This window comes from Onychomys torridus, chromosome 11 (assembly GCF_903995425.1).
Source record: "Onychomys torridus chromosome 11, mOncTor1.1, whole genome shotgun sequence".
Classification (NCBI taxonomy): Eukaryota; Metazoa; Chordata; class Mammalia; order Rodentia; family Cricetidae; genus Onychomys; species Onychomys torridus.
Genome location: NC_050453.1, coordinates 57,267,791 through 57,291,355, shown reverse-complemented (window position 1 = coordinate 57,291,355; position 23,565 = coordinate 57,267,791). Strand labels below are relative to the sequence as shown.

The 23,565-nt window shown below is 52.9% G+C and overlaps 1 protein-coding gene across 4 annotated transcripts; it reads right to left on the bottom strand.

The window, feature by feature from the left end:
• Positions 1-383: 383 nt before the first annotated feature.
• On the bottom strand, positions 384-22,541 carry Inava (innate immunity activator). Of its 4 annotated transcripts, XM_036203010.1 has the most exons (11): positions 19,505-20,114; positions 18,409-18,602; positions 15,500-15,648; positions 14,751-14,875; positions 14,128-14,244; positions 13,285-13,507; positions 9,285-9,338; positions 8,176-8,386; positions 7,510-7,683; positions 3,254-3,938; positions 384-1,970 (listed from the first exon to the last, which is right to left on the bottom strand). In XM_036203010.1, exons 3-11 carry the CDS (start codon positions 15,552-15,554, stop codon positions 1,878-1,880), a joined length of 1,737 nt encoding a protein of 578 aa, XP_036058903.1. In that variant the 5' UTR covers positions 15,555-15,648; positions 18,409-18,602; positions 19,505-20,114; the 3' UTR covers positions 384-1,877. The 4 variants fall into 4 exon arrangements, with proteins under 4 accessions (XP_036058903.1, XP_036058901.1, XP_036058904.1 ...); XM_036203008.1 differs by lacking the exons at positions 18,409-18,602; positions 19,505-20,114 and adding an exon at positions 22,165-22,541; XM_036203011.1 differs by lacking the exons at positions 18,409-18,602; positions 19,505-20,114 and adding an exon at positions 22,379-22,436.
• Between the last annotated feature and the right edge of the window lie 1,024 nt (positions 22,542-23,565).

Genomic DNA, 23,565 nt, shown 5'->3' with positions numbered 1-23,565 from the left:
AGCTTGGGTCCCCCTCTGCCACCCCACCTGCTCCCTAAGGACACAGCCAGAGTTGGAATGGTCAGCCAGACACCTCTGGGAGCCGGGCACAGCCTTTGTTCAGAAAACTCAACACAAACACACAAAATCCTTCATCCTCAGCTGGGCCAGTCAGACTTTATTGAAGTATTTGGCACAATGTTGCACGGTTTCCGCCCTGCAGCTGCGGGCACCGCCACTGTGCAAACACACGAAATAGCTGTTAGGTAAGACCAATAAGTTAATGTGAAGGATGCTCAGGTGTGGGAAGGGACCAGCGCTCAAAGGTCCCTCAGCTCTGTGACTAGGATCTAAGGCACTTAGGGATCCAGAGAACACACTGGGAGCGGGGGGGGGGGGGGGGGTAGGGGGGTAGGGGGGGCATCTCTATACTAGGGAAGGGGCTCAGAAGCCAGACAAACCAAAGCGGGGCATTCAGGCACATTGTGGAGAGTGGAGCTGGGGCACTATAGGATGCAGTAAGAGCACAGTGACAGAAATGCCATGTGCATCCCCTCAAGCCCCCTCTAGCCTCCCAAATTCCTAACACTGACCCTCCCCAACCCCAATGTAATGGGGCCACACTGTTTTCTCTACGACAGGAAAAACAGACCATTGGAATCGGGATCAGTGTTTTTCCAGTCCAGGGAAGAACCGGAGGAGTGCTCAAGGGAAGGAGGCCACACACAATCACACTGCTACCTTCCTAGTTGCTCCTAGGCAAGATGCCGACCTGGGCATCTGACCAGGTAGCAAAGGAGGCCTAAGGATCAGAAAGTTAAGTAGGGGGGGGGGGGGGGAATCTAAGCACAGGCAGCTTCCTGGCTTGCCTGGTCTCAGAACCTGGGACAATTCGTTCTTGTTGTCTAAGACAATCCAACACCCCATCAGGACTCATCAATGAGCTTCTCCAGGTGTGAACAAACAAGGATTTTTCTCAGAGCAGAAGCTGGCTGGGCAGAAAATGGAAGGGGCAGTAACTGCCTCCTCACACCTCAAACACACCACGGAAGTGACACTTTAAGATATATATACACGTGTGTGTATATATATATATATTTTTCCCCCCAAGGTGCTGGTGTCTAAGACTAAGAATATTTTAGAGGACATAATTGGCTGCCAGCCCAGTCTCACAATGCCCAGAAGTGGCTGTGAAGGATGAGGTGTTTCCCACCAACCAGTCCCCTAGCCCAGGCCCCTGATTGGACAGTCTAGTGTTAGCCTCAAACTCCAGGTTCAGTGGTCTGGGAGCTCCAGGGTATGGAGACAGAACAGTGGTAAGGGCTGCTAACCAAGACCCGTGGAGTCAGGAAAATAGCAGGAAGACAAGGCTCTACCAGGACATACTGACCTTTCCTGCCATTGAGTGGTGTGCATCATAGAGCACATAAAAGAGAGAGGAAAGTCCTGCCCAGCATATGGTACCCAGAGATCTCAGAAACAAGGGAAGAGTCCTTGTCGCGTGTGTACCACATTCCGCCTCCAGCAGGGAAGAACCAGCAGCTACCACAGAAAGAAGGCACAGAGCATCGGGGAATCCCAAGGGGCCCTCTATACCACTTGTCCTGCATAAGAAGATAAATGTTGTCAACTAGCCCAGCAAGACCTTAAGTCCAAAAGGCCAGACTCTGGGGAATGAAGTATAATCATATTATCGGAACCTTGAAGACAAATCACAGATATAAATCCTCATGTCAGGGCTTCTGGAAAACACTCATGTAAAAAAGAAAGGTCTCAGCTCTGAGTCATCGGCCGGCGATGAGGTTAGGAGAGCCGAAAGAAGCACTTCAGGGTGAGGGTCTCAACCCCAGCTCCAATATAAAAGTCTTTCTCGGTCGTGGCCAAGGCTTGCAGAGTAGTTACACCTGGCTGATGATCTCTCCGTTCTCAGGCACAAAGACTTGCATGGGAGCCCCGTCTGGCGACCTCCGGAGTACACACACTGGGGGCACCTGTCACAGGCAGGGAGAAAGGAGAGGGGGATGAGCAAACTGAGTGGAAATGTCAGCTCTGTGAGCCCACTCACACTGTTGTTTTTGCTTAAAGGCAGAGACCGTCCATTGTGAAGCCCCGGTGGTCTGCTCCCGCCCTCCCCAGGATTGACGCTCCCAGGTACCGCCCCCCCCCCATCTGTTTACCACTCCAGGTTCTCTGGGGTGTGACGGGCACCCTGACCTTCCTCCCCACCTTTCCTGGACTCATGTCTCATCACTGTCCCTTGTCTGACGGGTTGGGATGGGCTCAGCCTCAACCAAAGACAGGTCCAAGCTCGCAGGAAGGGAAAAGCATGTCAGCTGGAAGGGTGTGCAGCCTGGGACGGGGCCAAGGTGCTGCCCAGCCAGGGATTGCAGCTGCAACAGCCCAAAGGACCTGGGGGGAGGGGAGGGTGACGCAGCTGGGCTGCTGGGAATCTGAGGTCTCAAAGGAGCAGCCTGTTGGTGACTTCTAGAGCGCGTCCCCTGCATAGCCTTCTGAATCACAGAGGGAGAATAAAGGAAGGATTCATTCCTGCTCTCCTCCCAGAATGAAGAAACGGGGCTTACAGAAACCAAGGCTGCACCCCTACCCGAAGTCAGAGTGATCTTAATCCTACATACTACCACCACAACCTACCCCCAGGCCTCTGGGAGCCTGGGTGGCAACATTATCGCTTAATCGTTTTAGCCTCTCACCCACCCCGAGAGGGGTCAATCACTATGCTTACCCTTTAGAGGGGGATAGGAACGGAAACCTACGAGGTAAGTACCCCACAGGAGCATAGAATTTACAAGAAGTGGGGCTGGGATTAGATCCTGGTCGTCTAGCTGTTATATCTATGAGACCATCTGTTTCTCAGCCTGGCTGCACTGAGTTGCTTTCTGCAAACCCATTTTCCAGATTCTCCCTTTGCCCTGGGCCCTGGAGTCAGGAAATTCCAGGGGTTAATTAGGGTTGCACATTTGGTTATGAGGAAGTTTATCTGTTTTGTGGATCGTCTGTGAAGCCATTAGTAGGAAAAAAAATCTCCCCAGGTATCTATGTGGATGATCTCTACCAGGGCACACCGGTATGTGCGCTTGCACTAGCAGACACTAGACACAGTAGCCACAAGAGCCACGCCCAGGGAAGTCAGTAGTGCCTTCTAAAGGCAAGAGGAAATACTTTTTTTTTGGTTTTTTTGGCCTAATTTTCCTAAGTGGGGATCACTCGTCCAGAAGTCTGCTGATCCACTGTCTTCCCCCAGGGGAAGCTGTACCTGTGTCCGGGGTCCCGAGGCCCGCCCGAAGCTCTCCCTCCCGGGAGGCAGGCTCCTGACACGGAAAGCCCCTTGGCGGTCGAGTGAGTGTGGACGGCTGCTCCGGAGACGTGCCCGCTCATGCCACCACTTGAGTTCCTCGGAGACGGCTGCCTTGCTGAGTCCCCTGCCCGCAGGGCTGTCCTTCAGCGAGGGCGTGCGCACGATGCGGCTGTGGGAGGGCACCAACCGCTGGTAGCGCAGGGGGGCACCTTCCTCATCGTAGGCAGCACTCAGCGCCGCGCGACACAGCTCCCACTCGCCCGGTGGCAGGTGGCCCTCGGCCACCATCACATAGCGCCCCGTTGGGAAGTATCCAGCGGGCAGCAGCAGCTTAGGGTAGTGAGTGGCCAGCTCTCTGCCGCAGGCCGGGCCCCAGGCCCCTCGATGGCGAGGTGGCTCCGGGGGACAGAGGGGCCGCAGAAAGGAGATGTCTGGGCTGCTGCTGCCGGGTGAGGTGGGGTGGGAGATGCTGGAGACGTCAGAGCCGCTGTCTTCAGAGCAGGAGTGGCAGGCAGGGTGCGGCAGCGGGGCTTTGCTGGGCGTGAAGCAGGAGTCGGGCACGGTCACCGTGTAGTGAGTGGGGCGGCGGCGGGGAAAGGCACTACGACCTCGGCCTTCCATACCTGTTCGGAAGGAGTCCACCCTGAGGAGGAAAGCAGGAAAGCACTGAGCTGGAGAGGAGCCACACTGGGGAGTGTTCTGACCTTGGAGGCCAGGGCAGTGCGCATGTGCTAGGTCTTACTCTGGACAGACCTCCTGAGTCTTGTCCTAATATGCAGAGGTAATACATTCCCTCCCTGCATGCTGTATTGCTATACTGCTCCTGCTCCATTCACACACAAGTGATTCCTTCTAGCATTTTCCACATCAGGATAAACTGATTTCACAAGTGCTGGCCTGAGCCACAAAATCCAGGTCACAAGTCCCCTGCACAAAATAGGTAAGTATTACACACAATACATCCTGTGGCCCTTAAATCACCTCTGGAGTGCTTACAATTCCTAATACAGTGTAAATGCTATGTACACATATTGTACTACTTAGGATTAGTAACAAGAATCTGATGGACAGCCAGGCAGTAGCGGCACACGCCTTTAATCCCTGCACCGGGGAGGCAGAGCCAGGTGGAGGATCTCTGTGACTTTGAGGCCAGCCTGGGCTACCAAGCGAGTCCCAGGACAGAATCCAAAGCTACACGGGGAAACCCTGTCTCAAAAAACAAAAACAAACAAACAAAAACCTGATGGACAGGGAACATGGCTCAGAGGTAAGGACTCTTGCTTAACATGCATGACATCCTATGTTCAATCCCCAGCCCTGCAAAAAGAATCTGTACATGTTTGGTACATATGTGATTTTTAAAGTATTTTGGTTTCTCAGTTGACTCAATCCACAGCTAGGAAGGGCCAGCATTCTGCTATACCCATGTCACGTTGCTCAGCCAGCTAGGGCATGGTCCACTCAGTAGCATTTCATTCCGACTCTGGTTAGACATTGTCAAGCACCTAACTTAAATGTGAAAAGCTTTGACGTTTTCCAAAGGGTGGGTACATGCAGTGCAGGATCACGCAGGGGCTAAAAATCAAGCCCCTGCCCTGCTTATATACAGGCATGGGGCTGGGTTGCCTCTTAAAATTTTTTCACAAAGATATTGTTTATAAAATGACCTTGGTGGTAGGTACAATATAAAATAAGTTTTACTTTACGCCCGTCCAGTGCTACCTGATACACAAACTGCAGAGGCTTTGGTGGCACCAGGTAGGCATGGCTAACGCCACCTTTCATCCCTCACTGACTGAAACTATTACCAGGTAGCAGGGGGCTGGAAAGAAACATACTGCTGTGGGATGTTCTGTATGTTAAATGTGTTGCTCTGATTGGTTAATAAATAAAACACTGATTGGCCAGTAGCCAGGCAGGAAGTATAGGCGAGACAAGGAAAAAAGAAATTCTGGAAAGTAAAAGGCTGAGGCAGAGAGACACTGCCAGACGCCGCCATGACAAGGGAGATGTAAGGTACTGGTAAGCCACGAGCCATGTGACAAGTATAGACTAATAGAAATGGGTTGATTTAAGATATAAAAACAGTTAATAGGAAGCCTGCCACAGCCATAGTTTGTAAACAATATACGAGTCTATGTTTATTTTATAAGTGAGCTACGGGACTGCTGGGGCTTGGCAGGACCTGGAGAGAAGCTCTCCAGCTACAACATACAGTTGATTTTCATTATCCATAGGTTTCAGATTTGCCAGATAGTACACCTACTTGCTAAAACTGATATGCTAGTTCCAAAGCCAATATACACAGCATTTTTGCAATGGCCAACCTTGTCAACTTGACAGGATCTAGACTCATCTACAGGACAAACCTCAATATGTCTGTGAGGGAGTGTCTACACTGGGTTAGTTGAAGTGAGAAGATCCACCCTAAATATGGGTGGGACCTCTCCTTGAGCTGGGGTCCGGGGCTGAAGTAAAGGACTGAGAGTTGCTGAGCTGTGGTGCACGCCTTTAATCCCAGCACTCGGGAGGCAGAGGCAGGCGGATCTCTGTGAGTTCGAGGCCAGCCTGGTCTACAGAGAGAGATCCAGGAAAGCAAGCAAACAATGGACCGAGAGTGAGCTGGGAAACAGCATTCCTCTCTCTGCTTCCCGACCAAAGTGACAGCCACCTCACCCTCCTGCCACCACGCCTTCCCTACATAGTGGACAGCATCTCAAATTGTGAACCAAAATAAAGCCTCCTTCCTTGAGTTGTTTTTGCCCAGTGTTTGGTCCCAGTATCAAAGGAGGAAAGTAACTCACACATACTCATGGTCACTTGATACACCGAAGAATTCGGATTGCTTTACGTACACCTCTCCAGCAGAGGCCGAACAAAAGTCAAGTGCTGAGCGTGCTGTGGTGGCTCAGAGGTACAGCACCAAGGAGGCTGAGGCAGGGGGATGGTGAATTCCAGGCCAGTCTAGCCTACATAGGGAAACCTTATCTACAAACAAACAAAAAACGACAACAATAACAAAACACAGCTGAGGGCATGCAGAAAGCTTCTCCATCACTCACGGGGCCCTCAGTTCCTCCCCCAGCTCTGCCCCACAAAGAAATAGAACTAAATAGGAGTTTGCATGCCGCTGTCATCATATTTCACCTTTAGATGTCCTGCGGTATTACTTAATGTACCTGGGAGGGGGTGACTTGATTATTTTTTGTTTGCTTGCTTGCTTGTTTTGAGAAAGGGTCTCTCAATGCAGCCCTGGCTATCCTGGACCTAGTTCTGCAGACGAGGCTGTCCTAGAACTCACAGAGATCCGCCTGCCTCTGCCTCCCGAGTGCTGAGAGGCACCACCACACCTGGCTACTTGATATTTAAAATGGCCCACAAGGGATGCTGAAGTGCCCCCTGCAGTTTCTCAGCACAAGAGTGCTGGGAAGTGTCTTGTAGAGAAGGTAAGACCGCTAGACCAGCTTCCTTCAGACTAAGTTACATGCGTTAGTTAATGAAGTTCAATGAGTTCAGTGTTAATGAAGCCACAGATATAGTAAGTGTCCTTAAACAGAAACTCATGGATATATACACTACTCCGTTAATAAACAACACTGTCACCAAAACTTGTATTTCCTATAGGACTGTGGTTCTCAACCTCTCTAATGCTGTGATGTTTTAATATGGTTCCTCATGTTGTGGTGAGCCCCCAACCATAACATTACTTTTGCTGCTACTTTGTAACTGTAATTTTGCTACTGTTACGAGCTGTAATGTAAATATCTGTGTTTTCCGGTGGTCTTAGGCAACACCTGTGACAGGGTCATCTGACCCCCAAAAGGGTTGAGACCCACTGGCTGAGAACCATTGCTATAGGAACTTGTGTGTTTACAGCTGTAGGACATAACTACCATGAATAATGAGAACCAACTGTGCATCAATTGGAAGAGGGAACTATGTATGGTCAGCGACCAACAATCAACCAATATTCATCAGTGCAAGAAAACAGAGCAAGGTTGGAAACCTCAGGTCAAGGAATGCTTCCTTTGTGAATGAAATGCTTTGGACTCTGTTGAAGAGCAGTCTCTACCTTTTTGGAGAGGCACCCCAGAGAGGGATGCAAAGGAGCACCCAAGGCGCTAGCCATGTGTCACCCAGGGTGTCTCAGCTGTACCTGTGCAGCTTGGGATAGGAATGGGCTATCCCCTGCACCTCTGGGGCAGCCTTCTCACCTCAGAGACTGCGACTGGCCCCTCCGGCCCTGCATCTCAGGGGTAGCTGGAGCACTGGTGCGGCCCTGCCGCTGGCCAGGAACATTTCGGACGGGGACCACAGGGCAGGAGGCAGGATCCAGCAGCCACAGGCTGGAGGTGCTGGGCTGATCCTGAGGAGTGGTGGCCGGGCTGCTGCAAAGGGATTGGTGGTGTAAGTCAGCGACAGCAATGTCTTTATTTAGAGCAGTGGTTCTCAACCTTAGTAACGCTGCAACCCTTTCAAACAGTTCCTCATGTTGTGGTGACCCCCCGCCCCCCCCCATAAAATTACTTCGTTGCTACTTTATAACTACAATTTTGCTACTGTTATGAATTGTAACATAAATATCTGTATTTTCTGATGGTCTTGGGTGACCCCTGTGAAAGAGTTATTCTCCACCCGAGGGGGTCGGGACCCACAGGTTGAGAATTACTCGTTTAAAGGCTCACGAGGCAGAGGGCCCCAAAGGGAGTGGTACAGAGTACCAGCACTCCCAAGAGGTACCAGTCCTCACACCTCTGGCATCACACAGCTAAGGAGAGTGACCACCTGCACGTTTCCCCCTCCACATCCCCAGTCTGGGCCACCCTGGCACTTTCCACCTGTTCTGGGCTCTCCCCTACCCACTTCCTCCCCAGCCTCACCTGGACTCGCTACTGAGCTCAGAAGACTTCCTAGGCTTCTCATAGGGGTGGTCCAGGCTGGTCTCCTTCCATGGACTGTTTTGGATCGGGGCCCGTTCCAGGCCGCCAGACTCAGGTCCTGTTGGCTGCAGGCCCTCAAGGCTCTGGGGTGGGAGTGGCCGTGAAGGTGGTGCCGGGGACTCTGGGGGAGGTTTTGGCGCTCTGGAATGTTCTGCAGGGGTAGGAAAGGCAGAGGCTAGGGAAAACCGGCTCAGCCAGAACTGCCACAGCCTGTGCCTTGCTCTCCCTCCTCAGTGCCCTGACCTACTGCTCCAGGCCATAGCCCCAATGGCAGATAAGAAAAGCTGCTTTATTTTTCCTCAGGACTCCCTCTCTTCCACTCAGCCCCGCTTTAATTTTACACCCGCCTCTTTCCTGTACTCCATTTTCTAACATTTCTAGACAGCACTCACTGTGCCTGTCTGCAGCTAGCTAGTTTTCTGGTTTCTGCTGCACCTAGGTGCCCCGTTTCCTTATTGGCCTGGGCACACCCTGGGCACGCCCGCATTGCCTTCTTAGTCCACTCTGACCCTCCATACTCTTAGTCTTTCCTGGATCTTGCTCGGTAGCTCAGGCTGGCCTCAAACTCACAAAGATCCACCTGCCTCTGCCTCCCAAGTGCTGGTATTAAAGGTGTGCGCCACCACGGCCCGGCACTCTTAGTCTTTTTAAACAAGGTCCTTACTCCACAGACGTGTACTTCTCCAGCTCTACCTTCTTTTCAACCACGGCAATGATTTTGAGTAGACCACTAATTGGCTCTAACTGGCTCTGAAATACTTCCTCTGAGTGAAGCAGAGACACCCGGGGTTAAGGGGCCAGGCTAGAGCCCATCTTTCCCTTCCTCATCAACAGGATCCATCGAAAGAGGCGCTCAGCACATCCCCCACCTTCAAACGGGGCACGTGCCCGCCAGACACACAGAAACTTGACATCAGAGCTGAGACAGACCCTTAGCTGGCACCCCTGCCTTCACCAGCACCCTAAACTCTCCAGTCCCACTGGGAGTCCTTGCTAGCAAACTGCCAATCCCCACAGTCTTGACTGTGTCCCCAAACTTCCCGGCTCACCTTCCTCCAGGAGTAGCCCATCCGACAGGGAGCTGTCATCCGAGGCACTGAGCTCTGCAATGGTCAGGAGGGAGGGAAGAGAAGTAAGACAATAAGCCCAGAGTTCAGCAGTTCCTCTGCCAGGAGAGCCGCTGAACTCCCCCAGGAAATACCCACCACGCACGAAAGCATGTGTTCAGAACTTACTACCTAGAGGTTAAAAAGGGTTCACAAACTAAGGTCTGGGAGGGAGGAAAGGTGAGGTTAATCCTGCTCTATCCTGAACCACGAAAACCTTGAGTAAGCAAGCCATTTTCAAGGCTCTGGACCACAGACTTCCCCTCAGCCAACAAGAGCAGGACTCCCTGGTGAAAAGGGGAAAGATGGAGAGCCATTTTAGACGGCTCTTTGGATGAAGAGCGTTTTGCTGGGGTGTCTGTAATCTTCAAACAATCACCAGTGCAACTCATCTCCAGGGTCTGACACGGAAGCATTCCTGCAGTTCCCACGAGAGCAGTGGGGGTGGGAGGAGCTTGGGGTCCACGGGGCCTACTCAGGACAGGGTCTGGCCAGCCGGCCCTCAGGAGAGTCGTCTGCTGGTGCTGTGCAAGTCGCCTGAGGGGGATGGAGCATGGCAGTTCATGTAAAATGACAGCAGCTGTCACTCAGGAAGCTGGGAGGAGCCTTATCTTTCTGATGTAGCGCTCTGGAGTTGAAGGCTAACTCTGAGTGGTCCAGACGGAACCCAGAAAGCATTCTCAACTGTTTGAAAATGGAGATGAGAAAACACTAATCATGGCTAAAGTTGCTGCTGTGCCAATACTTCCTGACAACTTGTTGCACACACTCATGTAACACCCATAACAGCTAAGGTAGATACTATCATCTCCATGTAACCGAAGAGACGGTCTTAGCCCAGCAAGGAGGTTTCGGTCAATCTACCAAAACAGTGGCTGATGCTGCTGAAGAATTCACACCCGGTCAGTCTGGCTAGAGCATCTGCTCTAAGTAAGCCTTGTCCCCTGATTAGCTCTCCCGTCAGCCAGCACAGGTCATTACCAGAAAGTTCGAAACTATCTCAACCATCTTGAAATCTTTTTTTTTTTAAAGATAAATAGTGTTAAATTTTATATTTCAATAATGTTATTGTCCGTTTATGTAATTGACATTAATAAATATCAACTTCATCTTACATTTTGAGGGTTTTGCCTTTGGACAACATGAAATAGGCATTATTCATCAAAGTCACCTAGTTATATTGTCATCATACACCTCACTAAAGCATAACATCCATATTCTGTCAGACGTTTTCTCCTCAAGTTCTACTTCATAACGTGAACGTGATAATAGCATTAACTTTGGAATCCAATCCCACGATTTAATTATGAACCACCAAAATCTTTCATTAAGAAAGGCTGGTAAACTTCGGCCCACAGACCAAATCCAGTCCACGGGCCGACCTCACCAATGAAGTCACAATTACCAATTCGATTCATGATGTCGCCCTGCTTCAGCAGGAACATCACAGAGTTAGCTGTGATAAGGGACTGTATAACCCACAGAGTCTAAAACATTTGCTCTCCAGATCCTTATGGAGAAAACTGCCAATCTATATGATCTGCAACTAAAACCAAACATCAACTTTACCTATAGCAATTCTTATTGTCTGTGGCTTTGCGGCTAGGCGGCTGAGAAGGCAGCCAAAGCTCTGCCGCCGGCTAACCTTTGCTTTGGGTCCAGTGAAAAGAAGCCCTCTTACTGAATTCTGGTTCTCTGTTTCAGGTCTTCTACAAAAATTTTATGAACGAAGTATTTTAGTTTTTGAAAAATGTCAAGTTGAAGAAATTACCCAAGTGTTGCTCTTGCAGCCACTAGTGCAATGTGGGTCCAAACTGTAGGCTTTGGTAGGAAGCAAAGGTCTGGGCAGACACCGTTCCCCATCATCTCTAATCCTCGTATAAACAACACTGTCAGTTTTGTGCGTCAGAAGGCGCAATGCTATGAGGAAAGTCTCCAGACACACTGGCTTTGCAGGGGTGGAAGCTGGGAGGACCAGCTGCTAAACACCAGTGGCTCCTGAGATGCTCCCTGTCTCCACCCTGTCCCAACTCAGTCCTGGTTCACCCTTGGCCTGCTCTCCCCCAGCAATTCTCCCCCGGCAGCCATGGCAGAATACCCCAGACACAGATGTCACTACGAGACCACACTTACCAAGTTACACTGCCCGACATACCAAACCATACAACATGAGGCTACACTAATACATATATATTTGAGACAGGGTTTCTCCATTTCGTTTTGGTGCCTGTCCTGGATCTCGCTCTGCAGACCAGGCTGGAATCGAACTCACAGAGATCCACCTGGCTCTGCCTCCCGAGTGCTGGGATTAAAGGTGTGCACCACCACTGCGCGGCGAGGCTACACTAATTCAAATTAAAAATTCCTGGGTCACACAGGACACAGATCGAATGCTCAGTAGCTACATGCAGTAGATGGACAGCACAGCATTTCCATCATCACTGAGCTCCTATTAGACAGTGTTGCTCAAGACTGGCACCGTCAATCAACAAACACACACTGAGCACCCCACTGCATTAGGAGTCCAGGGGGTGATTCTCGGGCTCACTCATTCTAAAAATTAGCTCAACACCTGACCGCTCCTTGCCACCTGCAGAGAACTGACTAATTACCCTCTCCTGGCTAATTACTTTCTCAAATTGAATAACCTTTGTGTGCAAAGAGGGTGGGTGGGGTTTCGCTTTGATTTTTCTTTTTTTTTTTTTTTTGGAATTTGTTTGCTTATTTTTCCTTTTTAATTGAAAACACCCTCTAGCCTCAAACTAATTATTAATCTCTCTCTACTTCCTCCTCTCCAGGTGAGCACAGAGAGACAGAGGAGCCACAGAACAGGAATGACTAGTCCAGAACAACCTCCTCTTGAGCTCCCAAGTCAGGACACCAGAACCCAGAACCTCAGGCCCGTCTGGAGGGCAGGGTCTGTGCTGGAGCCAAGCAAGTCGCTTGCTGTGCCAACTGGTTCCTATACACACCTCCATCTTCTCTGGGCTAAAGGCCCTGAGAACCCCAGTTTCTTCCTCCTACACAGGGTTAAGCCAGAGCCACAGGCAGGTCCTGGCCTGCTTCCCCACTTCCAACGAGGAGTGTCGCCAGTCTCAATGGCAGCAGTCGTGACAGTCCGTCCCCCCCCCCCCCCCCCCCCAAGCCCCACTCTGAGCAGGAGCTCCTGGCAATGGCAGCACCTATGGGCAAAAGAGCTTCCGAACAGTACATGCTGGAGAGGGACCAGAGGGGCTGTGACCAACTGGGACAGGACACATCTCATCACTGATGGCTCCTTCAAGTACAGAGGTGGCCCTTGGGGATCACTATGCCTCCGTCAGCAGCTATCGTGCCCATACCCAGGGCCTGTGGGAAATGGGGAGCAGACGGAGAATGCCTTTTTTCTTGGAGCCTTGGGGAGTGAGAATGATGTCCTATATTGGGGCCAGAGCAACTGGAAGCAGAACAGGGTCTGGCCACTAGCTGCTGGGTCAGTCTAAGGCTTTTCCGGCTTTCCTGATCAGCCATGACGTGGAGGAACACGTCATTCTTTGCCGTCTACTCCAGGTTCCCAAGGATGACCTGGGCATGGAGCATGGGGACCAGGAAGGACATAGTCCATGGGGACCAGCTAGAAGAAAGTGCATCACTGCAAAACCTTTCGTTTACTGAACTTTAACCTGAAGATAATATGCCAGAATATAAAAACCCTTGGGTTCTGATCAAGCAGAGAAATGCCTTCTGCCTAGAAAGTCTTGCAAAAGTGGGTTACTATGCAGGAGATGCAGAAGGAGGTAGTGGGATGGAGGTCTCCCAAGGTAGAGATGCCTTGATGGAGTCTGTGTGGACCCAGGAAGGAGTACCCGGATGGCGTTAACGCGAAACATTCACACAGGCAATAAATAGCCAGAAGCATAACGCAAAATGGAGTACAGGGCTGCCCTATGAGAAGCGGGCTCACCTCTGCCCAGGGAGGGCACAGTGGTGGGCGGGGGCTCGCTGTTCCGCCGCCGATCACCCAGGCAGCGCTCCAGCTCTCTCAGCTTCTTCTCCTCTTGTAGCGCAGCGTGCTTCCGCTGCCTGCGAGCCTGTCGGCTGAGGTTCTCCTCCGCACACAACCTGCGAGCCGCCTCGGTGATCTGAAGCTGCAGAGCCAACTGGCGCTCCAGGCTGCTCAGGGGGTCCTGGGGAGGGGTTGGGAGTGAGGGCCAAGAAGTCCTTGGCGTTTGGGGGAAATGAAGGCTCCAAGCAGCCCTGACCTGGTGCTGAGCAGACAGCAACGTCCAGGGACACAGAGCAAAGGGCGGAGTGGCGGCAGGAAGGGCTCAAAGCCAACTTGTCATTATGAAAAGTTAGCACGGGAGTCCCACCCCAGCTACCTGCGGTGCAGGGCTGGGAGAGGATTTAAGTGGGACACTTTCCTTCCTGACCCCAAAGAACCAAACACGTCAACCCATGGGAATCTCTCCAAGGTGCAGGTCATCTAGAGCCAGAGCCACCCCACCTCCTTCCAGCTAGGCTGAGAAAGGACAGACCTTGTGCTACACTAACCTCCCTGCCCCGCTGCTCCTTTGTGGTGGTTATTGGTATTCTTAATCCTCTGCCCGCTAGGGCCAAGCCCAGCTCTGCAGCTGCTGAGGTGGCATGCTTACTCAGAGCCATCTGGCCTACCCATGAGGAGAAGCCCCGGATGAACACAGCCAGCACCCACACTGGATGAGAGAGATGGCCAGGGCACTGGGCTGCTTCAGGAGTCAGACTTTGGGGATGAGGCACAGCGATCATCACCTCTGACACGCCTCACCTCTCTGTGCAGAGCCCACTCGTCCAGCTTGTACGCTGCTCCGATCCTGCGCCGGACCTTGGGGGCCTTCTCGCCTGGCTTAAGGGGATACTCTGCGGGCAGAGTGCCCGTCAGCTCCTGGGGGGCGGGGGAACAGAGTCAGATCAGGCCCCTCTCCACTTGCTCAACCCCTGTTCAACCATTTAAACTTGACGTCTAGTTCCACATGGCACGGACCTGGCATTCCAGAGGCCTTTGACCTCTCTTGCCTACCTCACCCCATCATGTCATAGCTGTCTTCCCCTTCCCATTTTTGAAGCGCACTCTGCTCGCTCCCTCTGGCCACTCCCTCCTGAGGGCTACCCTGACCCAAGGCACAGTTACCAAATGTGCTTCCATCTCTTTGGCCCCTCTGCAGCCCCTCATCTCTTCCTGTACTAGGACCCAGTTCTAATTCCCCTCTACCCAGTGTCCGTCCGGGTCAAACCCACATGAGGGAGAGTCCGGGCCCAGACCTCCTCAGTCTGATTTCCAATCCCCTCAAAAATGCGGCCTTCCCCTTGGCCTCAATACCTCAAAATATAGCTCCAGGGCTCCTCAGATGAACCCTAAGTCTGTAGGAGGAGGGGCTCCAGGGGCCTTACCGCCTCCCTCAGGCAGAGCCTGCGAAGCTCCTCCAAGCAGGTCTCCAGCCTCGCTTCCAGGGCCCTCTGCTGCTTGCGGACTGCGTTGGTCAGCTCCTTCATTGGTGAAACGGGGCTGTCGGGGCCTGCAAGAAGATGAGGGATGCTTGCTTGGGAACACTGAAGCAAGGCATCCCTAGGGCACTGTGGACCACCTCTGGGAGTGTACACGCCCCTGCCATCTCCTGCTTGCCCACAAATTACAGGCTAGCTGGTGCGGCCTGTGTCACAGCCACAGAAGATCATGTCTCCTGGCTGCCCAAAGGTTGGTTAGCATTACAGAGAGAGCTCTCCCACCAGGTGACCTGTATCGAGGAGGGGCTCATGGTCAGAACTGTGTCTTCCCCCTCCTCTCCTGCCCTCTATCAAAGCCAGGCCGGACTAGACCCACGGGCTCAAGCTTAGTAGAGAGACAGGACATTAACACCAGCTAGGGAAGAGTTTTCAATTTCTTGGTAATCGCCAGAGCTAAAGCTGGACACAGCAGATCCCCGCTCCAGATAGGACAGAGACTCCTGGCTAGTGCCTTCCAGCAAGGAGAACTGCAGTTCCTCGAGGTGCCATGCCTTCCAGTCCCCCCACTTCCCCAGCAGAAGCCTCTCTCTCCACCCTCTCCTTCCCCAGCCCTTTGGGAGTTTTTAGCATAACTAGCCCAGGGCCTAGGGACTCAGGCTGAAGTCAGGGACCGGGGAATTTCCTAGATCACTCACCAGACTGCAGGATGATGCCGCTGTCGGTATCACTGACCTCATCCTTACTCTCCATGATGAATTTCTGGGGGGACGGGGCACAGAGGAAGAAGGGGCTGTGCCGGTTCCAGCCTGGGCCAGGATGTGGAGGTTGCCTGGAGTTTTTCCAGCTTTTAAGAGACAATAACAACAAAAAATACTCTGTGAAGCCTCCTGTGGTTCACTGCTTGGGGTGAGGGCGGGGAGGGGAAGTGGGGATCGTGTTTCTGGAATGATCTGGGATGAGAAGTTTCCTGGGGTGGGGGCATTCTGAGGGTACAGCCCAGCTCCCCCGACTAGGTCTCCTCCGCAGAAAGTCCTCTAGGACCAAAGGGGTTAACTGAACTGGTGTCTGCCAGCGGTGGTGGCGCACACCTCCTGTAATCCCAGCACTCGGGAGGCAGAGGCAGGCGGATCTCTGTGAGTTCGAGGCCAGCCTGGTCTACAGAGCTAGACCAGGAAAGGCGCAAAGCTACACAGAGAAACCCTGTCTCGAAAAACCAAAAAAAAAAAAAAAAAAAAGAACAGAGGAGATGAACAGGCAGGAAGATGGGACGAGATGGCAAAGATGGAGATGACAAGGTGTCTTCATGAGGTATAGCCATCCTCACCATGACAGCATGGGAGGTACGAGGCACGGCCTACTGTCCCACTGGCTAAAGGTACTGTAAGACATGGTGAGGTGGTGAGCACAAAGCCAAGGCCGGGCTGGGACCTAAGGACCAGGGCACCATGCTGTCTGGACCTGGTCATTCACCTGTAGGTGGAGGAAGCAACTCCATGCCAGAGAGTTGTCCCCAAATCTCAAGCCTTCAGAATACCTAGAAGCCTTCCCAAGGAGGAGCTGACCTGCAGACTCTATACCCCACAGCTAGGAGGGATGGGTCTATTGGATTGCTGGGGGCTGATGGAGGCAATAGCCCGGGACGACAAGTTACCAAGGATGGAAAGAAAAACACCGGCTTCTCTGCCTCCCTAAGACTGGATGGCACTTTGGTGGTGTAGGTTCAGGCCAGCACACCACTTACCCAAACACCTGTGACCACCTCCTATCGCTTTCCCAACCCCACACCCTCGGTGGGATCCCAGCTGGCCAGGGCTGGCAGCTGTTGGCTAGGGCCGGCCAGGGCGGGGGAGGGGTGGGTGGAGCCCAGGCGGAGGTCTGGAAGGAGAGGCCAGCCACCACCTCCTCACTGAGTCAGCCCATTGAGCAAGAGTCCAAAAGTCCTTCAGAGTTTCTGTCTGGAACTTATCCTGCTGCCTCCACAGAGCACAAGGGCTGCAGGGGTGGGGTGGGGAAGGAGAGGGGAGGGGAGGGGGGGCTTCATCCCTGCAGGACAGACAAAAGAGTAGAATGGTGGTCCTCAGAAGAACTGACTGCTAAGCAAAGCGGAGAGGAGCGGGTTACTGTCAGCCAGGCGACAGCCCGAAAGGGCAGGTGAGGAAGGAGAGCTTTACCAGACTGTGTAAACAGCACCGCTTATCAATGCACTGTGGGCAGCAATGGGTAAAACCAAGGCCCTGAAACCGACGTGTACTTTGCACTCTGGAATCTCAATCTTCTGAGCAAGTCTGAAGAATGATGGCAAGAATAAAAAGAAATAAAAGCTGGCGTGGCACCTTCACAAACACACTGACAGGACTGGCCACGCAACCCCTGGTACTTCCAGGAAGCTAGGGGTGACTGTTAATCCGTGCTGTCCATTTGTCTCAGATCCTTACTCTTTCTAGCCCAGAGAAGCAGGCAGCTGGGCCTTCCTCCCACCTACCCTCCCCAGAAGAGGGCAAGCTCATCTTCAGCTAGGAAGCAGGACCAAGACTGGCAGAGCTGGCAGCTGCCACCTGGAGCCTTTGGCTTTGGACAGGGGGAGGGGGTAAATGGGAGAGGAAGCCATCAATTAGTCACACTTGCTAATTAATTATTAACCACTAAAAACGTTGCCTTGAAAGGCTGAAATAACTCCAGCCCTGCCTCTCAGGGGGGCTCAGGCTGTTGCAGACGGGGTGGGGGTTGGGGGGGTGCACGCTTGTTTGGAGACTAAGGGATGGCTTAGCATGCCCTCTCCTCCAGCTTCTCTCTCAAGGCTCTAGTATTCTAGGTGGAGCCAACAGGATGCAGGGTCAGCTCTGGGCTCACTTGCTGCTCCCAGGGCAAAGGGCACAGGCCCGGAGACTTCAGGTTCAGCGCTCAGTTATGCAGCTCCTGAGACAGTGAAGAGGGTCTCTGGCCCCCTAAACCCCGCTTTTCCTCACAAAGATAATGAAAATCAGACAGACCTGAGGCCCTTCCCAGCCCCTAGGTCTGAATTAGGACCTTCTGGGCAATACCAGGCTGAGAATAACACCCACGCAGACACACAGCACAGCTCCCCAATGTGAGGAAACTTCCCCAGAATCCACAGGGGCAGCCCAGGCCCCACCCAGAGCTGGGCCTAGGGTGGAAGGTCTTGCTTTAGATAAAGGCAGTTCAGGTAACAGCCCTACCCCCAACTCAGGAGTCTCTGCCCCACTGACCCTCCCAGCCAGCCCAGAAGCAGCCCACCGCCTCAAAGCCATCCCCAGACAAAGGCAGAGGGAGAAAGACAGGAGGGAAGGAAACTCCAGTATACTTTCCCTCAGGGGGGTCACTGGGGATCCTCCCCATCACAAGTGTGTCCCTAAAGCCAGGTCCCCTCTGTCCCAGTTCATCTCTATTGAAAATTCAGGCCTCCTCACAGAGACAGGGTCCCCATTTCCAAATCCACTAGCAGTCCCCTATTACGCCTGAGCCCAGATATAACCTTAGGTGTGGGGAATGATAGCCATGTCTGTCCAGGGCTCCCTCCATTTCCTGGTGTGCCTACAGCTCAAATCCATAGACTGGCCTCCCCGCTGCCCCCGCCCCCTCTCACCTGCTCCAGAGCTCAGTCCAGATCAAGGAAGACTCCTGTTCTCAGATCAGGGTTTTCAGGTGCCTCTCATACCACCCCGGGGTCTCTCAGGTCACAAGCAGGCCCTGGTGCTCTTGCTTCCAGCAAGTTCTCCACACGCCGATGGCCTGGCTCTCCCTCTCCTCGGGTCCCGCCTGCTTGCTGTCCCTCCCAGGCTGCCGGGCCACGGGAACCAGGTTACTTGTTACAACTTGAGTCAGAGGGGAGGAGCAGGTGAGCAAGTCCTTCCCTGAACTAATCCGGCTGCTGGCAGTTGCCGGCAGGCAGCTCCTAGGCCTCTGCACTTCCGGGCCGAGGGGAGCAGGGAAAAGGGGCTCCCCATGAAAGAGAACCAGAAGGCAGCAGAGTCAGGTTTCCATAGTCACAGGAACCCTCATACAGCATGCTGAGCTGTGAAATACTTCAGTGCCCTCTATCCTGAATGGTTCTTCTGGCCTCCCTTGTACCCCACTTTCTCTTTCTAGAAATTAAGGAATATTAAGCCCCACTCCACCCCCCATAAAAAGAGAGTAAAAAATTCACTGTCCATAGGGAGCATCATCAGAAAATCTACAGACACACAGGGTCACTGCTTTCCCCACACACAGGTGGAGGTCACAGCCTCAGTTTTCCCAGATTAGGATTTAGAAGCCTCAGGCAACCTTGAGGGTTGTGGCAGGCACCTGTAGCAACTTGCCGTCCCAAGTACTTGTGATCTGAGGCAGGAGGATCATATGAACCCATAGACTGAAGACCAGCCTGGGCAACAGAGCAAGATGTTATATTTTAAAAAGGAAGAGGAGGAGGAGAAGGAGGAGGAGGAGGAGGAGGAGGAGGAAAAGACAGCTGTGAGTATATGTAACTCATTGGTAGGGTACAAGCCAGAGGTCCTGGGTTTTAAACCCAGCCCCTAAAAAAGAAACAAAACCAAATGGACAACAAAAACAGGCCAGGATTGCTTTTGCAGAGACTCTGGGGTGCTAGGACCAAGCTGTCTTCTTATCCCAGCAACATCAAGAGCATTCCATCCCATTTGGAACTGACACTCATCCCCAGCAATGCTCTGTGGAGCACTGACCTGTACAGTCTGGTCATTCCTTATGTCATAGGAGAGCCTCAGTAACCTCCACTCCTTAGCCCACTCTCCAAATGCAGGAAACCAGTCACGAACATGGAACTTGTTCCCTGCAAAACATCAGCTTCCGGGCCTCTCGGTCCACTGACCCTCAAGCAAACGAAAACTTGCTTAGAATAGAGAGCTGAGGCTGACGGTTGCCTCTTCCCAGAGGCTAGAGATGCACGGCAGACTGGCCTGCGTCTCTCAAGCCTTTGTCCCATCACCTCCATCCTCCATCTCTGGGACCTAGGTCTCAGGACTCAATACACACCTAAGTTGCTTCCTTCTCCCAGCTCCTAAGACACCCTGTCCTCACTCTCCCTAAATGCCAGAGAAGCTGGCTGTTAAGCATCTCCGGAGCAGAGCTGTGTCACAGTCCGCCATCACCCTTCACCACAACCCCATTCCTTCTATACACAACCCCCCTCCCATACCTTCACATTCCTGTACACACCCTCTTTCCAAACAATGCTAGCCCCAGAGTCCTACAGGCTGACCACCTCCTCCTCTCCCCAAGCGGAGGCCAAGGGGGCCTCACAGGGGACAGACCCCTCCCCACTGTGGGGAGCATGCTCCCTGAACCTCCCAAAGAACCCACAACCCTTCCCCATCCCCCCAGCCCTCCACAATACTGCAGTCCCTTCCCATCCCCCAACAGGTTTACACGCTCTTCCAGTGTCTGTGAGGGGTTGACTGCGGGCTTGAGCTGCCTTGGCCCATCCCCCAGCTCCAACTGGGGGCACGGTAGTGGAGTTTCTAGAATTAACTCAGCTCAGTTTTTTAAATGTATAAAATAGACCAATTATGAAGCCCAATTACGCTGAAGTACAGTTCTGAAAGCACAAAAACGTCACAACATGTATACTTCATTATTAACATTAAACAGGACCCAGTAACCGGTCATTTCAAACAATGAATGAAACTATTTACATATAACTTCCGTGTGGTAGGAACCCCGACTTCACGGGAGAGCCCTGGGTACTGATCTGCCACCGCAGCCTGAGGTGTAAGGTTTGGACCCAATTAAGAACTATGGCCTCAGGTAACGCCACCTGAATTCAAGGACAAAAATCGAAATCGGGTTAAGGCCTGTACACAGCAGGACATAAATTCCTTAAGCTGTCTTCCAGGAAAAGCCTCCAGGCCTTCACTAATGATTCTTGCTGCTTGAAACCAGCTTTTCAAGAATGGACTTGAGCAGAAGAAGCCAGGACAGTGATATCACAAACTCAAACGCCCTCGAGCAGAACATAAGTCCCCCCCCCCAAGGGAAAAAAAAAACAAAACAGAAATATGCAATCTGCAAAGAGGCGAGCCTGGCAGCTTCCTCTCTCTTCAGTACCCACTGATGAGAGAGGAAGAGCTTCATGTATTGCTCCCAGCCTCCTTGCAGGTCAGCTGTGCAACGGAGCTTTTCCCAAGCTTTTTCTTTTTCTGCAGAAACTCGGTGCTATAGTAGACTTCTGTTGAAGATGGGTAGCGGGCCCCTGATCTGTAATGGACCTACAGACCAACCTGCTTGCATTGATCCTTCATTTTTAAATACTCCAAATCCACACTCGACATTCCCCAACCCAACAAAATCTAAGGTTTGGAATGCAGCTGACACACCAACAGTCAGTCCTCCTGCCAAGGAGGGGGTTGGGAGGGGACAACACCAAGAGACAGGTGGGTACTTCCGAGGTAGCTTGGAACTTGGAGCTCAAGGCTCAACTCTAGGAACCAGGAAGCTGACAGTTCTGATCCTGAGTCCCAGAGCACTGGCGATAAGAAAGACCATCATCGACAGGCGAGGAAGGAAGTGAGGTTTCCTAGCATAGCCCTGGAATCCTATGGCGGTGGAAGACAGCCCTTCCCGGGAAAACCTCCTCTTCAAAAACTTTCGTGTTCAAACTCTTCCACAGACCTGTAACCACTCCCCGGCCCGGCCCCGAAGTTCCTTCTTTAGATTTCTGTGATAGGCTAGGAGTCAAAGTTTTTAAAACCACGTCCTTCATCCTTACCATCACCACATCCCCAACAGCCCCCAGCAAGGCACAGGTACCAGCATTCCCACAACTTTACTCAATGAATTAACAAATCAATGGCCAGCCGCGGGAGCTCACAGCCGGGAAAGGACGGGAAATTGTCAGGGACTCTGGGCAAGAGGGATGGAAGATCATCCCCCGTTACTGTTTTCTTTCTCTATTCTTCTCTCTGGCCACTGGGAAAGGTGTTCACCCTAGCTAAACCAGAGAGGGGAACTCGGGCTAGCCGGGGATGCACCCAGTAATCAAACCTCTAGGCTCCCGGTAAAAAGCCCCTTTGTCCTGCCCCCCCAGCCCCTCCCCCACCGCGCCCTCCCCTTCCAGGCAGGCCTGGGACTTGGGCTCCTTTTGTTTGTCTGCTTTCTGGCTTCCCGGAACCTGGCCAGGAGATCCACCGGCCTGGGGAGAGGGTCGAAGGAGAAAGGGTGAGCCGTTGGAAACGGCTTTGGTGTAGGAATTCGGGAATTCTCGACCTCTTGGTCAAATTACCCCCGTTCCCTGCAAGACCCCCCTCTGCTGAGGATGAAGACCGAGGTTCAGGCGCTCGATCTCCCCCAGTTCTCCCGCGTCCCGTTCACTAAGTTTCCGCCTTACCTGTCCCTCCGAGCTCGGGCGCCCCGCGCCTGCCCCCGCGCCCCCCGCGCCCTCCGCGCCCTCCTCGCAGCTTCAGGACCTGTTGGTCCCGCCCATCTTCCCTCTCCCCAAGGCTCCCCCGAGCCTCCCCTCCCCGGAGGTATTTCTTTTAACTTCGGCATTTGCAGCATCCCAAATGTTAAAGATCCCAAGACATCTGTCCCCTGGGGCATACCAAAGGCCCAGCGGAGAGAGGGGAAGATGCTAGAAGGGATTTGAGATTCTGATCCAAGAGACGGGGCGGGGCGTCACGTTGGGATGGGACAGTGCCAGCCCGGGTGTGCGTCCTGCGGGAGCAACAGCGCGAGGGGCGACGCTGCCCCCTATCTCCCGCAGTCGGGCGCCCGCGTGGCGGGACACCCCCGGCTAGGCCGGTTCCCGAAATCCGGGCGGGACGAGGCTCGACTAGAGGTCTTAGGGCCGCCTTTCATCCCCCTCGCTCTGGCCCGGCTGGGGGCAGTTTTCATTCCGGAGACCCTGGCGTGGAAGAATGAAAGAAGACAGCATGCCCCTCCCCCTCCTCGCCGATTCCTTCTCGCGGCCCCGACGGCGGCGCGATCGAACCGGGGTCGCCTCCCCTCTTGCGGCCCCAGCCGAGTCCCTTTACGGGTGGCGGGCAGAGCGCGCCGGCTGCGGAGAGGCAAGGCACACACTTCTGGGCAGCGCCTCCTGCTGCTTGCTAGCTGCGAGCCCGCGAAACCATCCATTCATTCACTTAGACTTGCGCTTTCCTCTTTTCGTTGGTTCTGTTTTACGTTTGTGCAGCCCTTTGCCGGCGCCTAGCGTGGTGGTTCTAAGTTCAGACCCCATCACTAGAGGGTAGTGCAGTCTAGATCAAGCAAGTATTTTGAACGCCAAGGAGAGTGGAGGCCAACCCAGGCCGAGGGTCCCCAAAGCCTGGTCAGAGGAGTGTGCTGTCGAAGGGGACCTTGACAGGCAGGAGGTACAAGATATATTGGGCAAAAGAACACAGCAGGTTCTGGGAGCTGTCGGGAATTTAGGATAGGGGATGGGGAAGAGGGATGAGGCTGTGACCCGTCCTGGGGGGCAGAGCAGTTCCGTGTGGTTGTCTAGAAAGCTCACCCAAACTCGACTATCTGTGGTCAAATCTATGTTCTCTTGGAGCCGGCGCTTTTTCCTAATGAGTAGATGCCTTTTTCTCATGAGTATATGAACTAAGTTGACTGGAGAAACTGAAGAGTAACTACAAGTCCGGATACTCCAGAGACGTACAACTAGGAAGGGGTGGGGGTGGGAAAGCCATGAGAATGTGAACTCTGAGAAGTGCAGAACCCACAGGGCATGGCTTATGGAAGCCCACACAAACCCTTTGAATGAATCCTGCCTACTCACAGTCCACTG